Raw genomic sequence first — 19,323 nt, 5'->3', positions numbered from 1 at the left:
TTTCTCTTTCTCATAACTGAAGCTAAAGTAACTACTGTCCTAATAAATTCTGCAATGAAAAACTGACCTAGCTTGTTTCTAAAAACTTAGTTGGCCCATATCCTACCATTCTGCTTTTCCAATTAATTTCCAGATAAATTAAATCCTGCTTTTCATCAAATAAAGTCCTTTATGTGTTTCTGATTATTTTTCAGAATAAAAAGAATGCCTTGCTCTTCTAATTTAACATTCAATAATGGCAGCACTACCCTTTTATTTTCTTTTTTTCCAAATACCAGATATATATGAAAACATAATACCAATGGATACATAGTAAGAAATCCATCTTTTTTATTTTGACTTAATGTAAATAAATGCATATACCAGATATTTGATACAGTACCTCTACCTCCTTTTTTTGTCTATTTGATGCAATACCATAAAAAATACCAATTTTTTAGCGGCTGCCATATTATTCTCCCCATTGGCAGATACCAATGGCATCCTACTCCTAACTCTGATTTCTTTTAGGGTTAGTCGCAGACATCAGTTGAGAGTGTATGCTCCTAGATCTTTTTTAATGGAAAATACTTAACACATATTCTCTTGAATATTTGCAGAGGGACCTGGACAGGCTGGATCGATGGGCCCAGGCCAACTGTATGAGGTTCAACAAGGACAAGTGCCGGGTCCTGCACTTGGGCCACAACAACCCCATGCAGCGCTACAGGCTTGGGGAAGAGTGGCTGGAAAGCTGCCTGTCGGAAAAGGACCTGGGGGTGCTGGTTGACAGCCGGCTGAACATGAGCCGGCAGTGTGCCCAGGCGGCCAAGAAGGCCAATGGCATCCTGGCCTGTATCAGAACTAGTGTGGCCAGCAGGAGTAGGGAAGTGATTGTGCCCCTGTCCTCGGCACTGGTGAGGCCGCACCTCGAATACTGTGTTCAGTTTTGGGCCCCTCACTACCAGAAGGACATTGAGGTGCTGGAGCGTGTCCAGAGAAGGGCAACGAGGCTGGTGAGGGGTCTGGAGAACAAGTCTGATGAGGAGCGGCTGAGGGAACTGGGGTTGTTTAGCCTGGAGAAAAGGAGGCTGAGGGGAGACCTCATCGCTCTCTACAACTACCTGAAAGGAGGTTGTAGTGAGGTGGGTGTCGGTCTCTTCTCCCAAGTAACAAGCGATAGGACGAGAGGAAATGGCCTCAAGTTGCGGCAGGGGAGGTTTAGATTGGACATGAGGAAAAATGTCTTTACTGAAAGAGTGGTTAAACATTGGAACAGGCTGCCCAGGGAAGTGGTTGAGTCCCCATCCCTGGAGGTATTTAAAAGATGAGTAGATGAGGCGCTTAGGGACATGGTTTAGTGGGTGGTGGTGTTGGGTCGACAGTTGGACTCGATGATCTTAGAGGTCTTTTCCAACCTCAATGATTCTATGATTCTATGATTCTGTGAATGACCCAGTTGGTTTTCACCAACTGGTTTTCAGTCTGAACACCATGCTAGATACTCCTGTTATGAATTATGAGCCACTAAAATTTAAATCTATGATGTCCCATGTTTCAGGATGCAGCTAAACGAATATTAGAGACCAGAAATACTGGGTATGTTGCAAAGTACTATGGATCCCACTGTGTAAACTGAACTAGGCAATTGCAACCACCAGGTTCATTTTTACCTTTTTTAATGCATCAGTAACAAGCTTCGCAAAAGGTAAGAGGAATAGTCATGCTAAATAGATCAGGCTTTAATTTAATTCGAGTTGCATTAGTTTTTAAACAGCAACACATCATTGAAATCACAAGTTTGGGGATTTAAGCTTTATTTCTGTGTATTGAATCTTTCTAGAACAGAATAGTACAGTGTGCTGCTGTACTTCACAGCTTTGGGGACTCTCTGTCCAAAGTCACCAAAAGGAAATGGAATGGCAGCATTCCAATGTATGGCTAGAAATGCCTAATGCATAGACTACGGTAATAAAAATCATTTCCAGAACATTTAGCAAAGCTATAGTTTCATGTTTAGCAAAATTTTAAGTATAAACATAACTTTCAGCTAGCTAGTTTAAATCCATTAACAGGTTTGTGGAAGGTCTTGCTAGCAGATTCATTTGTAATTCAAAACCAAATGAAAAAATAATACTCTAAGGACTGTTAGCCTTTGCTGCTGTCATCATCATCTCTCATTTCTCTCCCACAGGAGCTGAACTCTGCTTTTAATTGCACTTAACACTGTAGCACTTAATTCTATCTTTTTAAGGAAATTCTCCTTTATTATAATTAACTCTCTGGGAAAAAAATCACCAAATCACCAAAACACACACCCCAAAAAAAACCAAAAACACAAACTCAAATTCTGTAAGTTACACAGAATTGGAAAGTTTTGTTAAAAAGTTGGAAGCTTCAGTTCAAGGTTGGTTGGGGTCTTTGAAAGACATGGTGTCAGCTACTAAACAGAAATTAAGTCTCATTGCAACAGTCCTTCACCTTACCCTTAACTTCACTTAGGACATGAAGACCAGTATGTTCTTGCTCAGCAAACAGAGATGATGATAAAAGTTTATCCTCTGACATAAAAAATAATGGGGAAAGGAGGTTGTGCGGCAGTGCAATATATCCACGTGAAGGATGTCAGAACCTGTATTATATGCTTCAAGGACGAGAGAATATGTACTATGTGGTAGGTAGTTTTTCTGCCGATTCAAATACACCAGTCCAGTGCTGCAAGTTTGGGTATTGAAAAGGCTGAAAGAGAGGTGTGAAGGCTCCAGTAACTTACTGGATCTTACACAGAAAGATCCAAAAAGTCTACTTAGCCAAGAAAGAAGACTAGGAGTTTGCTTAATCAAGATATATGAATATCTTCATTAATAAGCTTTTTAGTAGAGGGAAGAAAAGTCTAATAAGAATTCCTAATTGGCTGGAAAATGAAACCAGACAAAAATTACATTAAAAATTTTGCTCACATCTTAACATTGGTTATGATTAAACATTAGGTAATGCCAGGTCAAATATTAGATTCCGTATTTGCAGAAGCCTTAAATAATGACTTGGCAGCTTTAGGATTTCTTATCACAAGCCTTAAATGAAGGCAGAATATTTTTATAACATAAACCAAAAAGTTCTGAACTTCAGCCCCCAAAATGTTCTACAGATGCAAAACTATCACTCCTGATACATCTCAGTTATGATCATTTCTTTGGTTTATATAAATCATGCAAAAGTCTCTTACTGGCATGACTAGAATTATAATACCCTGTATAATACCCACTGTATCCTTGATGGTATCTAAGAATGTATGTACTGATGTGTTAGATCAGAAATACACTGAGACTAATATTTTATTTCTGACAATGAGCAGTAACAGATAATTCACCAGGAGTGTCAGAAACTGTGATTATACAGAATGAGATTCATCCCTTCATTCATCATCACAATTTCCAGCAATTTTATAGACTGCAGACTTCTTGAATGGAGCCCTTCAAGCAGGCCTTTACGTTTAATAACTTTAGATAAATTTTCATTTTATGAATTTCCGATCCATTTTTCAATCACTTTATAATTTTTCTATCTATAACATCACATGCCAATGACTTCCACAACTTAATTATGTATGCTACAGTAAAGTTCTACCTTCTGTTTTAAATCTTTTGCCTGATAAATCATTGAGCATCCTTATTTTAGTGTAAGAAATGAAGAATGAACGTTCCTTATTTACCTGACATTTAACACTCATGATTTTATTAATCCTTCATATCCCTTGTCACTTATTTCTTTTCAAGATTTAAAAGCTTTAGCCTATTTTATCCCTTTCCCTATAGATGCTTTTCCATATCTGTTTCCATCCTTTCTCCCTTTTCTGTCCCGTTTCTCATGTTATTATAGCTATCTTGACATAGGGTATCAGAATATTAACGTGGTTCAGCAATTAGGTCACAGGGAAATTGCATTTAACTTTCAAATGTTTAAATTTTTAAAATATACTTAGATTAATTTATCCTCAGGGTTTCAAAATAATGAAAATTCATTGTATTCCATTTGGAACCACCTAAAACTGTTAACCTTAAAAACAGTTTAAAAGTTTATGGGATAAAAATATTTATTGAAATTGACAGAATTATTTGAATAGGCTTTTTTAACTTCAGGGTGGGGGGTTTTTGAGAATAAGTGATTTTTTCACGCTCATTTTTGAAGCTCTAGATTGCTGCATTTTGGTGTTTTTTTCACTTGCATGACCTACTGTATGCAGAAGAAATAAACATACAGTAAGCATACATGAATGGCTTATTTTCTTTTTTACTGACTGTTATGTCATGACCAGAAAGCTGTGGGTTGTGACTGGTCACCTGCATATTGGATGGCATGTAATTATTAAAAATTGCTCTGACACTGGTTTGACATTGTGTCGATTCTTAATATAAAGAAATTGCTTTAGCAGGTTTATAGGCTGCTTAACAGTTTGTTTTAGTTACTGGTCAATTTTACAAGTGAATTTGCACCCTAAATCACCTAAAGTCATTTTCATAGGCAAAACAGATGAACAATGACAAAGAAGAAGCAGTATTTGAAGTTCTGAGTAGTCTGTAGACCCCATATAAGCAACATGTTTTCTTGTCAGGATTTATTCATGAACACAAAGGGTTTCATTCATATATTCAAAATATTATACTTTTGGCTGTTATGGCCTGAGACATAAAAGATGGAATTAATAATGCATATAGTTTACCCAATGTACAAAACATACTAATGATTTTCATCCAGAATCTAGAAACAAGAGTGATTTGCGATTATCTCTGCAGGAATTACTGTTCTTCCACAGCCCGTCACTTACTTTGCTGAATAAAGTAAACAGAGATCATGGCAGGGACTCAGAACACGACAAGGAAGTGTGAAGTTTTAATTACTCTGGAATGACAAATGAAACAATTACATGTTTTGGGTTCAGGTTGTTTTTTTGGTTTGTAGGTTAGTTGTGGGTTTTTTTTTTCCTTGCCTTGTTTTGAGATTTATGTTACCCTCTGCTTTATGTGTAATACCCTTTCCCCCACCATACAACTCATGCAGTATAAAATACGGCTGTTTCAGCCTTACTTGCGGGATTTGCCTGTTCAGTCACTGATGTTTCAGTCAAGACAGGAGCAATCAGTCTCCCTCACTACTCCAGCAACTGCCATGCTGAGACAATAGTAAATGACCACATCAAAACAAGTGCAGTATTCTGCTGGAGTAAGCACAGTGGAAGCGTTCCCTGTTAAATTATCAAGCTATCTTCCTATCTGTATTTTTTCCAGAAACTGCTGAGTCAAAGACTCCAGATTTTTTTTGTATTTGTTTGTTTTTTTATTACTGATCATGCTTTTTAAGTATTCATTAGTACAATGCCCTAGGTCTAGACTATTATTTATCTGATTTCTACAAAACAGAGTTACAAATAAGCAATACTGGAAGCACTCTGGGCTGCTCCATCCAAAGAGGGTTAAAGGGGGCCATGGAAGCACAAACACGGTAGTCACTAAATCTTTGCCCAAGAGGGATTGTGGAGAAACCTGAGTACCCTTCTACCTTAAAAGGATTCATGAGAATTATTTTTCTTTTTTTTTCTGAACGTTGGTAAGACTTTGGGAAATAATACAGTATAATCCTATCTCTGTTGAGAAGAGTGTATCTGAAAAGCTCATCCAATGGATAAATGCTCATTTGAAAACTGCTGTTTTCTGTTTGACTTCAGATGACAAAAAATTCGTACATATTAAAAAGTACCATCAGAATAGTGAAAACATCTATCTTCAGATAAGGCTTACAAATGTTCACTTTTGCAGTACTCATGAACATCGGAAAGGTAAGAAATTAGAACAGCTTCAGAAATGTTTCTTCAAGAGAAGTGCATTTAACCACCAGGATATACTACTTTTTGCAACAACAACAATGAAATACTGCCTTCCTAACATTGTGTATCTTAATCAGAATAAAATATTTTCTACCATCACAGGAATACAATAAACTAAGGACACAGTAGAAAAATATAAAGGAAATCAACTAACTCTGTGAAGTCTCTGCACATAAAGTAAAAAAAAAAAAGTAAATCCTTGCATAGATGCTGTCATTCAATCTACAGTACCTGAGAGGAAAACAATTCAGGCTTTATTTTGACAATAAAGTGGTCCTACTCCTTCAAGAACCAGTCTTCCACTTCCTATGTGCCTCACCATTCCCTTCAACTCTTGCATCACCTACTGACTAACACAGGAAGAAAAAAAGTTAGTTTTTATCTGTACCACTTCCTGGTGCAATTCCTTTGTGACTATGTAAATGCCTGAGTGGAGACATATTTTTTTAAAAGCAGTATCACTTTGTGGCCATGTAAAGTGTTCATTTGTACCATAATGTGCCAAGGTGATTCTGTGACTACGTTTGACTCCATGCATGATGCAAGTACATGCTGTAATTTAACACAGTTGTCTCACTTAGGCTTGACTCTATTATATAGGAATAAATCACATGTACCAGATAGGCTTTAGCTTATTGTAGTCTAGAGGAAGACAGGATGATTCATGACTCTGGTAATGAACATACCCCTATAAGACGAGTGGGACAACATGAGCCAGGGGAAGGAAGGACTCCAACATGATCCCATGTGTCTTCAACCCATGAGCTAGGATGGGCCAGATCAGCCAACCTGTCCAGAGGAAAGGTCATACCACTGCCTATCCATGAAGAAGAAAGAGACCACAAGAGATGTTTGGACCTCAAAGAGATGTTTGGAGATAATAAATTCTTGTGTGTTGATTCTGACTGTAAACAAAGATTTCCAAATAACGAAAAGAAAGAAAAGCTTTTTCCCCCACGAGGACAGCCAGGTGTTGAAGAAGGTTCCCCACAAGGGTTGTGCAGTCTCCATCTTTGGAGGTTTTCAAGACCAGCCTGGCTAAAGCCCTGAGCGACCTTATCTCACCTCAGAGCTGAGCCTGCTTTCAGCAGTAAGTTGGACTACGCAGCTCCTGAGTTCCCTTCCACACGGAATTATCCTGATTATAAGATTCTATCACTCTGTCTTGTGTTCCCTTACAACCTAGTTATGTAGATGCATACATAACATATTGAATTCCAGGATTAAACTCTTGATTTACACCTTTGGCTGATTGGTATTTCCATGGATATGACAGTTTCTTAAAGTCAGATTCTCCCTTTACTAAGGACTGAGTCTATTTATTGTAAATGTCACAAAGTAACTAAGTATGTCTTTTAAAAAAAAGCATAGACTTCAAGGTCTTTACTGTTAAGTGACAGAATGAAGATTTTCATCATGTAACTCATGGCTACATGTGTCTATTCTGCCTGAAAAGTTTGAGACATGTTTGTGCACTACACCTTGAAGTACAACCTGAGAAATGAACACAGAAAAAAATCACTAGAACAGGGTACCATGGAAGGGCCTTCTATTTCTTCAGAAACACACAAGAACAAATAGTACAACATAATACAGAGAAGTCTCCATCTCTACTGTTAAACACGTGATTTGGTATCTTCTTCCTGTCTTAGATTCAAATATTTTTCATGTTTCAGTAAGCATTTTGAGAGTGCCAGATGTAAAGTCAGTTTCAAAGTCCTTTTCAAATGATTGTTACCAAATGGAGTTACACAACAAAACAATGAAAAACGTGCCATTAACCTCCACAATCACTGTAACAAATTCCCCTCCTAACATTACCGTTGGGCCTGACCCTACACATTACGGAATGCACTGTGCTTCTTGGACTGCTCTGAATGACCTCACAGAAATGCCACAGGCAAATTGCTGAACCGCCATGTACAAAATCAAACCACAGAAGCAAACACTAAAGGACAGAAATACCTGGTTTCTGTGGAAAGCTTTTGTTTCCAAGAAAGCAAACCACTTAATTTCTGTTCTCAGTCCTTCAGAAAAAGATGAAAACTATAATCTACAATGCATGGATTATCAAAGACTCAGACCAGACAATATTTTTATCATTAGTATTCCTCCTATTCCTGACTTCCTGCTTACCCTGTTCTATCGTTAAGCTTTATCTCTGTTATCTTCTGTTCCCTGTTTTAGAAGGCAAGAAAGACTTAGGCACTCCAAAACTTGGCTGCTTTTTGCAGTTACTTTTTTTTTTTCCTTCAGTTAAATCCAATTAAAAAATAATTCTATCCACTATCAGTAAACAAATACTCTGCTAATCACTTTTCAGCATGTTTTTATGACTGCACTTTGTTTGCCATGCTAATTGAATAATTTTTTCCATCTATTCGGCTACAACCACAACATTCTTCTGAAGGCATTTTTTCTGTGTTAAGCAGTATCAATTTTACCACTATTCTTTAAATTTGAACTCAACTGTATCAGATTACAAACCATCTATCATCTGGGGCATTTAACATCCTTATTAGGATCATATTACTCACAAACATTACTTTCCTGAGTCCTTCCTCTGAGCATTAAGCACAAATTTAAAACCTTTGTAATAATAACTAGTGAGAAAACAGTAATAATATCTAAGGCAGTGTCAACATCCTTCATTAATAAAAAAGAAACAATTATACTTGTTACTTTCTAATTTGAAGTGATTTTTCAAGAAAACAATCACCGGGCCTGAGGTGGGGGGTTTTCCCCCCCATTTTAATCTCTGCTTATGAGCACCTCTGCTTCTTGTCTTGTCTGTTCTGTTTTTTTCTCCAACACATTATTATTTTCATTGGTACTTGTACTACTGAGGTGTGATTGTCTATCCCTGTGCTGCCACATTTAGGCCAGGCAGAGGTTTTCCTCTGTAGCCTTACATATGAGTATCAATTGATCAAGTACATTGACTGAAAATAAATCTAACCTATTCAGCCACTGGATGGCTGCATAAATCAAATAACTGCTTTGTTGTAAAGATATGATTGAAAACCTGTTGTGTTAATGCATGCATCTGTGGTAGGTTAATCGTCAACAGTATACTTTATTTTTAAATGCCTCTTGAAGGCTAATTTCTATTGTAACTGAACTGGCAATTAAAAATTACCATGTAGATGTCTATCATGAATTAACTGCATCTTCTCCCCCCAAAAAAAAACCCAAAATGAAACCCTTTTCCATAATAACTATCATCTGTCTTCTCATCCTCACTTTGCTTTTAATTAGCACTAGTTGATGTATTCTTCACTAATATTGCTTACAAGTTCTGCAAAACACTGAATGTTTATCACTTTGTTCTTTCATAGCACTAGTAAAATGGGATTAAGAGTCAGGAAATACTAATTTTCACCATCATTAAATTGCAAATGACAGCAAAGGCATGGAAAATGGCACATAAGATGCCATGCATATTTTAGAAAAAGTATCACTGAGGAATATGAGAGTGAGAGACACTGTATTCTAGATATTACAGCAGGCCTTTAATGCTAAAACCAATTGTCCCAGGGAATGATCCCAGGGCATCAGGCCATGAATGCAGAGTGACACTACCTAAGGCTCCTCTAGCGTGAATGGGCAACATTCAGGTTGGGTAGCACTTGGACAAAGTGCTCTGGGCCCTTCTCCATTGTTCTAAGATGTATTTTTTTTCTGTTCTTACTGCTCAAAATGTCTGAGGTAATGTGCTTTGTCATGTTTATTGTAAACCTCCAGGGTGATGTTTTTACAACATGGTATAAAGGCTACAAGCGTGTGAAAATGTGTGATGCTATCAAAATGCATAGTGCCATCCTGGAATAGTGATCAACGACTACATTATGAATAATGAAGATGAGCCCAACATATTCTTGTTCATACTGTCAACTGAGGTGGAATCTAGGACATATTGATTCCACAACTGTATCTGATTCAGTCTTAGGGAGAGGGGAATCTTGAGGAAAACAGATCCTCACAGAACACTGATGACCAGGTATCCAGGACTTGGGATGAAAGTGAGGAGTAATTTATTTCAAGGTGAAGAGAAAGCCACAGGCCGATATGCTTCATTACTTTAGAGAACTGATTAAAATGGCAAAAAGGAAGAGAATTTGTATATATAGGGATGAATGCACGGAAAGGGATGACACAGCTTCTGTAGAGGAAAGTTATGATTGACACATCAGTTAAGGTTATTTTAAGGAATACATGATTGCGTGGATAATAGGGAACTCATTGATACAGCCTGCTTGGATTTAAAAAAAACAAACTCATTTGGTACTCTCCAGAGGATCTTGAAGAATGACCCTTGAAGAATGAGTAATTAACAAAGGAAAGATCTATTTACAGCTATTTAACACATGATTTTAAGGCAAATGTTGGTTCAAGAACCTCCTAAATCACTAACTACAAAAGCTGGGAGTCTACAAAAGGGGGAAGAGCACATCACATCCTGGTGTCTTCTACTCTTTTCCTAAGCAACTGCTATTGCCACTATCGGACACTGAACTCCAAATATAAATATTTACTGATCTAAAATGGCTATTCTTAATGATGTTCAGATACTACTGCAATACCATGCTACATCATCACCAAAACTTTATAAAATTAATCTTTTCTCTGTGAAATTTATTAACTTAGAGGTAAAGTACCATTATTTTTTTCTCTATGAATATTTATTTAAGCATATTGTTTCTCTGTAAAACACTGTATACTATTTGCCTAATCACTTTCTAAACATACTACCAATATTTTAAAACTTCATTAACAGAGTTTGTAAGCTTGGATTCAGAAAAAAGCCAGCAAGTGCAATATTACGACAACACTTGAAGTTAAAATGTTAATCTTCTTACAAAATGTAAAAGAGAATCTACTGTGAAATTCAAGAACACTGTGTTTAAAACTACTGGTCAATCAATGCACTGATATTATTTATTTAGGACTAGATGTTTTCTCATATTTTTATTTGAGTTTCCAGCCTTCATAAATCATAAACTTTTTTTTTAAATTGAGAAATGACTTCACAAAACTCTTACAGGGAAATTATGATTGCCGAAAATTTGTAATGAATAAAATGTGCTCATTAAATTGTCCTTAGCTGTGCTATACAGAAGAGTAAACAAATTAAGTTCACAATATAACAAACTGAATGGAAACACGTCATATCCACTGAAAAGTTCATCAGGAATGTTCCCAGGTGAAGGATAGACCCAAATTGATAAGAAACAAATAACTAGTTACTTGGAATAAATTCTGATTTGGCAACCCAAACAAAGACCCACATTTTTGTGTTCTTATTCTTTCTCATCCATACAATCTGCAAGGGAGTCTTAAGCTAACAGGCTATCTTGAAGAAGTTTATTATAAGGATCAAAAGAGTTTTAAGTATCTCAGACAAAACCTTTTAAAACTGGATTTTTTTTGTTGCATCTAAGTTAAGGGAAAGATTTTTTCACAAAATGTAATTTCATTCTCCACAGAATATTTAAAATGAATGCAAAGTGAGTGTTTCTGTTGGGAAAAAAAATGTGCAAAATCACTGTTGCAAGGGAAAAATTCATTTTGTTAGCCATTGTTCTCAAACAGCTATTTTAATGCAATTGATATGATGCACAAAATATGCAATATCAAACAATGAAATATTTAAATATCTTTCAGAACAGAAATAAATTGCCTATGGTTTCACCAACATAAATTTCATTCAGTATGTATGATTTTACATTGTATCTAGATTTATACAGGGAAAAAATTATAATTTGCCTAAAATCAGAAACAGAGTGATGGTCTAGACAATACTTCAATTTACTATGGAAAATTCTAAGCCTCCTTTACATTTTAGGAAAATTAAATCGGAAGCATTTTGAAATACCCAAGAATATACTATCAGTAAGAGAGAAGTGAGGTGAGTTATTTTGTTTTAAAAGGAGTAATTACATCGCATTTCAAATTTATCTTTGATAACAGAGTACTTAGATGTCCTACTATTTTGTATGTCAAATGTTAGAACACTACACAGATTTTCTTAGAAGTACACTCTTACCCAGAGAGAACAGAGCGGAAAACCTTGGGGTTGTTTTTTTTTTTGTCATGGTAGAAGTGAAGTACCTTTTCCCTACAACATTTGCTACACTCTCAAACACCTTCACATTAATGCACACCTTCATGTTAACAAATACTAAAAAAAAATCGCATAATTATGTGTTCTTTGAAAAGAAATTGTAATCCTTATTCAGACTACAGCAGTAGTTCTCTGAATTGAGAGCTCTAAGCACATACTTTGTGACAACCATTATTTTCTATCACTTTCCAGTCTGTCCACTAAAAATGTATTGGTTAATTCAAAACTAATCATCATTTCAAGTTCAATTAGTCTAATACCTTTGATGATTTTTTTTTTTTAAATAACCAAGCTCTCCAAACATGTAGGAGGAGAAATTGTCAACTTGTTTTTCAACAACAGCTATGTTCTGTTAATCAGGAATAGAAGATACAGCTTTAATATCTTCGCCTAGGACAGTGTGAAATATATACTTTCCATCCTCACCCGCTCTCATCAGGAGACTGCTCTAAGCACATCTTTCATAAAGTATTCTGGGAAGGAGGTTCTACTACTTTGTCTATACAATTTAAAGAGAGTCTTAACAATTGTCTTAACAATTCAGACTAGAGTACATGCTGGAACCCAGGACACCCATGTCAAAGCAGCCTAGAGAATCATTCCAGTTTTCTGCTCAGTGATTATTAAATATTCCATTAAAAGTGACCAACAGCAAAATAAGAGACTGAAAAATTCCAACCAAAGTATCCTAGAGGCAAGCATTAGAAAACTCTTATGTGTTCACATACTCTCAGAATATCTAACGCTAAACTTCTATATGCTGTATAAATTATCCCATAATGACATTGCTACTTCTTTCACCAATGAACGTCTCAAAACCTAACTTTTCACTTTGGCAGAAAGGAACATTTCGCTAGATCTCATTTATTTTCAGTTTTTTGTTTTGTTGAGAAAAAATGGGGAAAATAAATAGTTTCCTCAAACTAATCATTTTCTCTCAGTTTCACTTCCAAAATGAAAAAAACACCTTCATTCAATTCGAGTTACCAAACGTCAGAATCAGCCCTTGATATCAGACAACAAAAACTCTGAAGGGCATCTATGCAATTTTTTCCCACTACTTAAATGAAAATGGCCTATCAAGATTTTCTTAAAGACAAGACTTGGCAAAACTGAAATATTATAATGACTGACTGGAAGACTACAGGAAAGTTAGCACTTCATGAAGAATTCCAAGTCTTGTCTCGTGGATAACCCCAGACTATCTACTTGATGTATATTCTAGCTTAGAACCAAAAATTAGGGATATTTTGTTACACAGTAGATGTGCAGAAGAAGAAAAGTTTGAGGTTTTTTTAATTAATAGGTGTAATAGTCAGGTAAAGCAACAAAAAGTCTAAGAAATTATTTTATAATACTACTTACTATCCAGACCAGACGATATGGTTATAGTTATTTTACAAATTATGTACTGTTTGTTTTCCAGAATGAAAGATCAAGAGCCTGGTTTTAGTTTTAGAGGTATACTTCTATGTAGACTTTATAAACTAAAATATCTTGAACTAAACCTCAAGCTATAGTCTAAGGGGATGTAAAGTATTACCACTGCAAATCTAATTAACAAATTGTTGTTAATTAAGCTTTCCAAATCTATTTTTCCTAACATATGGGGGGATACTTCTGCAGAATTGAATACATCAGTCTAATTTAGGGAATATAAATGACAAGCTAAAAAAAGAATATGCTCTCAATCTGCTTCTCTACATGAGCAATTATTAAATTAGCATTGTAATTTTTTGTTTTGTAAACAGATAATATGAGAATTTCTATTTATCAAGTAATCTTATTATATCATTTAAATATAGCCAAAGCCTTTCGCAGAAAAAAAAAAATCATTGTTTGAAGCTCATGACTGAATACATAAAACACATTCAAGAGTAATCTAATGTAATGCACATTTAGCTATTCAAGTGATTCATATTGTCTGTATGACATTGGTGTTACCTCACTAATAATTATTATAAATTATTGTTTAAAAATTATTTTAGCTGACAGCTAGTTCAAAAGACTTCAGTTGAACAGCTTGAAAAACTCAATGGCAATTAAGTAATATTCTAATACAGGTAATTAACTACATAGGTGGCAGTATGAATTAAATCAAATTATGAAATACTATTTGCTAAAGCTGAGATAGTGTATAGGCTTCTATTATACCCTGAAGTAGTAAGGAATATTACTTATAAGCACCACTTGTAGAAACCGAGACTGATGTTTTCGAAACATTGTAATTATCTAATTTGGGATATTTTCTTATTATAAAATTAAATATAGTTTAGTTTATTTGGTCTATGGTATGTTTGGGTGGTTTTTGTATTGATAATAAGAAAACAGGACTCTACTGACTTTAATGTGGCTAGCCAACCACCTGTTGTATCACCTGTTGTTCAAATGCCTCTGTCTGTTGTGCAGAACCCTCATAACGCTTTATGAACCAGTTAAGAGCTTAATATTTAACTGGAGAGCATCACTGTTATTTATGCTTTTATATATGTCCTCTTTTTTGTGAACCAATAGTATATTCAAACCAATATAACAGACACAAGGATTTGTCATATTCACATGTTTCTTGAGTAGTATGATGCTATGTTACCATAAAACTACCAGGCCAGAAAACCACAAAATGTATCATTTACTTTTTCTACTTAACTGAACCTGATCTTGAAAGAGGTTGTTTACCATTTTATGTCTTCTACTTGTTTTACACAACGCATCTACACTGAGATCAAGAATTGCAGAAGCCAGCCTAGCAAAAATATCGTTACTTCTGCTAAGCCAACAAACAAACAAACAAACAAACAAACAGAAATCCTCTCTAAAGGTAGTGTATTTGGAATACAACCCAAACCAAAAAGTGCTGTGGCTGCTCAGCTCGGGGTGTTGTATCTCACAGATCAGGATGGAAATTTCTACATGAGTATAACACCAGCCATACCCCCAGCACATTATATAATGACACCACATATATGGTTCTCTCTCCAGAGAGAATCTGTGACCAACAGGTGTGACCAATGCTACTTCCCCCAGCTCTGTGCTGAAAGGACTCCATGCCGTTCACTTTCTGACATTATGAAACTCCCTGAAGTCTCCACCAATCTTTAGCAGTACAACAGTCCATTCCATTCTGTTTCTAAATATGTACATTTTTAATACAATAATGGTTAGAATGGTTAGACCTACAGACAATGAGGTGAATGAGCCTACACTGCCTTTCATCTCGATGTTACATGCTTGGAATATATATGGAAATTATATTACAGCTGCAATTAGAATATCAACGTTTATGTCATAGTAACAACCATTACTGGTTTTTTTTTGTTTTTAGCAAGACTATTAACAAAAGGAAAAGTAACAAAAGTTATCCTTCCACATCTCATCATCTATTTTTTTTACCACATTAAAATTGCAATAGTTGACTTACCATATTGTAGGTGGTTCAGAACCTTCTACTTCCAAATAATCATATTTTTCTTCCATTTGGAAATCTGTAAATATGAGCGAGATAGTATCCCCAGGCTCTGCCACAATTGTCCATGTGCAATCTGCATTATTATGATATTCATTAGGAAAGTTGGGGCTCGAGATGATACCACTGGATCCTCTCATAGTTCCTCCACATGCATCCTCAGCTGTTAAAAAAAAAATTATAAATGTCATTAAAATCACCCCTTAGAAATGTATACTTTCTTGTGGGAATAGAAGTTTATTACCTTTTAGGTGAACTATTGCTTGAAGTTTTTTAACATGTTAGACTTGGAATGCTGCTGCAAAGTTAAGGTGTTAACAAGTGATTGCTTCAGATTTCAATTATTTAAAAATTATTATACTAGTGCCAGCACAAATTTTTACAATCTACTATTTATTATTTTGATTAGCATTGTTTCGCTCACTTTACAATAGCACACAAAAATTTCATTATTTCCTCTTTTGCTTTAACCAAAAATGTTTTCATAAAGCAAGCTGAGTTTAATCCCTACCATATGCAGTCTGATGCATGACATGCAGTAGTCACATTATACTGAGAAAAGAAGCATAAGAATTCTACCCATCTTATGCTAATTGTATTATCATATTTTATTTTAGGGAACATCTAGTGATGTTTAAGTTTGTTCTCCAATAATCTTTTTTCCAATTTTCAAACAGCTGATCAGTTTTCAAACCAAAGCCATTCATGGGTGATTTCCCAAATGTCAGATGCAAGACACTTTCACAATTAAGATGTTTACTTCAGAGTCATTTTAATGGGTGTAAGTTTTAATAGATCAAGTATGTCAAACATAGCCATAGGAATATATTTTTCATGATATGTGAATAATCGTGAAATTATTTGACCAATTATCACAATCAATTATTTATTGGTTGTGAATACACCAATAAACCCCTAAAATGGAAGAAGGCTTAGAGGAGATGGGCAAGGGTAATGTGCCCATAAAGTTCAGGGAATAATGAAGGGTGTGACTGAGCACAGCTGTTGCAAAGAATCTGACTTTTATCCCAACACAAAAGGGACCAGAGGGTGGCCTTTGTTTTGGATAAACAGCTATCAACAGTTGAGTGGATTAACTGGTGGTGGCAATGTTTCTCCCTGAGTTCATTAAGAGCCTGAATGTCTCCCCGAGTTAGCCAGACCAGCACCAGGGGAGTGAGTATTTGGCTCAGCCCAACATAGAGTATGTTGGGCTAGACAACTAACAAAAGAACTTCAAAGAGAACAACAGGCTTGAGCTGGCTTCAACCCGTGTATTCCTTCCAGCAGCTGGGGATGCCCAGTGTTGTGATGGTGAGCATATTATAGATACCCGTAATGGGATTTACATTGGTATTGTGATAAAACTGTATATTCCAATTGCTGTATATTTTGCTAAGTATAACCTACACTTGTGTTGTTATGCAATTGTCCTGGTTTCGGCAGGGATAGAGTTAATTTCCTTTCTAGTAGCTGGTACAGTGTTTTGGATTTAGGATGAGAACAAAGTTGATAATGCACCGATGTTTTAGTTGTTGCTAGGTAATGCTTACACTAGCCAAGGACTTTTCAGCTTCCCATGCTCTACTGACTGAGAAGGCTGGAGGTGCACAAGAAGCTGGGAGGGGGCACAGCCAAACTGGCCAAAGGGACATTCCATACCGTGTGACGTCATGCTCATAAACTGGGAAAGCTGGCCAGGGGGAGCCGCTGCTCGGGGACTGGCTGGGCATCGGTCGGCGGGTGGTGAGCGGTTGTACTGTGCATCACTTGCTTTGTGTATTATTATTATTATTATTATTATTATTATTATTATCATATTATTATTATCATTTTATTTCAATTATTAAACTGTTTTTATCTCAACCCACGAGTTTTTCTGACTTGTGCTCTTCCAATTCTCTCCCCCATCCCACCGGGTGGGGGGGAGTGAGCGAGCGGCTGCGTGGTGCTTAGTTGCCGACTGAAATTAAACCACGACAGCAATATATTTTGTATCACTGCTAAATTAGAAATCCTGTGTAACATCAACTATCTTTAAATAAGTAAATTTGATAGTAAACATTACATCCTCCACATGTGGTATATCTAAAAGAACCTGGTCAGAGAGTATTTGACTCTGACAAAATAGTGCTCTATTTTCTAACAATCTTATGCTGAATAAACTAGGTAAATATTGGAGATTTACAAAACCAGTTCAAACACCAACAGAACTAACTCTATGAGAAAACAATTCTCAAATAGTGATTCACAGATTTCATTTGGTAAGGTAAGAGAAGATGTCTGATGTTGTGTATCTTCTATCTTAATGGTGCACGTATGCCTAATAACTCAAAAATTGTTTTTGAGGCTCTCATGTCAAAATTTTTTCTGTGAGCTAATAAAATTGATTGTGAATGCAGTGCTAGTACTTTCAGAAATGGAACTACCTTTCAAATAACTTATATGGAAATACCATGTTACTAGATGGAAACACTGTATTGCATTACTTATTCAGTTTACTATCCAAATGTTTGAAGCATACCTGAAAAGCAATTCTTGTTTCTGCTTAATTAGAGTGCTAACATGAATAAAACTTGCTCTAGAGCCTGAAAAACCAGTCAATAATGCTGAAAAATTAATGACAAGGATAAAAAAAAAATTAGTATAGCATCACAGAACAAATGCTTTAAAGAATTCTGATATGCATCATGACTCACTTCTAATGGAAAGAAAAAATTTAATGAGTGTAAGAAAGCTCTTAATTACAGTAGTTTGGAATTTAAAATACCAGGTTTTGTCTCTTACAAATTCTGCTAAATTATATGACCAGATAGAAAAACTAAAGTGAAAAATATCTTCGGTTTTAGCCAGTGCATTTAGCATCCACTAAATACAACAAAACTGAGGAACCTCATCACATCACAAGTTCAGGTCCTTTACTGTGAAAGGAATAAAAAAGGTAATAATGAAGTTTTTATTTTCATGCGTTAAGGACAATCAGAGTAATTTTTTAATTGTTAGTTCACAGAAGTAAAATGTCCATTAAAACAATGCGTACCATAGTGGTTCAATGATTTTGAAGGCTCTGTATATTGATTTTTAAATATTAATTGAAATATGTTTTATCAAGTACTGATTTAAAAAAGTTCTTATAGGTCAATTTTCATAGCTAAATTACTGAAGCTTATGCAAACTGGAAACAGAAATAGTATGTGAAATAGCTTTTCAGCTCATGTAACAAGTTAAAAGCAGAAAACTAGGAGCATCATGCAAGACTAAAGACTTTGGAATAGCTTTCTCTCAGACTCAAAAATAGAAGTGCTTTTGAAAAATACTGTACTACAGAACTAATTTTTTTTGCTTTTCACAGATGAATTATAGAGAAACCTATCCTAGTTCCTAGCAATATAAGAAACTGTTTGCTAAAAACGTTGCTATACTCTACCAATACTTAAAAGAATAAATAGAGTGACTGTGTTTAAAAACACAAGCTGTGTCAATGAGCATGTCCGCTATTTCTGAGCCACATCTGTTTAGCGATTTTTACCAAAATGTAATTTTGCTACCATCAGCAAAATGGCCCAGACAAATCATCAAGTATTTTGTTCTAATTCATGTAGCAAATTTGCTACAAATAAAATACTAACTACATTTTAGTGCTGTAAATATAACCAAGAGCACACCAGATACCGTCTTAGCCTCTGTAATGCAAACATTAGCCCAATAAATAACAGAATTACTGTGCTGTGTTCCTATATTCCTCTACCTACAATATCATTTGCTTGTGATTTATTTCGTTCCAGTCTTGCAGTCAGATTCTCATAGGTAAAAGCTCACATCTGGGAGAAGGCTAACAAACATTAATCTCTATGAGAATGTTTGGTGCCTTAAGTT

The 19,323-nt window shown here is 35.5% G+C and overlaps 1 protein-coding gene across 1 annotated transcript in view; it reads right to left on the bottom strand.

Moving 5' to 3' along the window:
• The window catches only part of CSMD3 (CUB and Sushi multiple domains 3), an 823,344-nt gene that overhangs the window by 585,221 nt on the left and 218,800 nt on the right, over positions 1 to 19,323 (bottom strand). The window contains exon 5 of the mRNA XM_076329214.1: positions 15,403 to 15,610. Within this exon, the coding sequence (XP_076185329.1) occupies positions 15,403 to 15,610 (208 nt within the window). The remainder of the gene's footprint in view (positions 1 to 15,402; positions 15,611 to 19,323) is intronic.

The sequence above is a fragment of the Aptenodytes patagonicus genome, chromosome 2 (genome assembly GCF_965638725.1).
Source record: "Aptenodytes patagonicus chromosome 2, bAptPat1.pri.cur, whole genome shotgun sequence".
In the NCBI taxonomy this organism is placed as follows: domain Eukaryota; kingdom Metazoa; phylum Chordata; class Aves; order Sphenisciformes; family Spheniscidae; genus Aptenodytes; species Aptenodytes patagonicus.
Note: the sequence above shows the minus strand (reverse complement) of the source record. Positions and strands in the feature narration are given on the sequence as shown.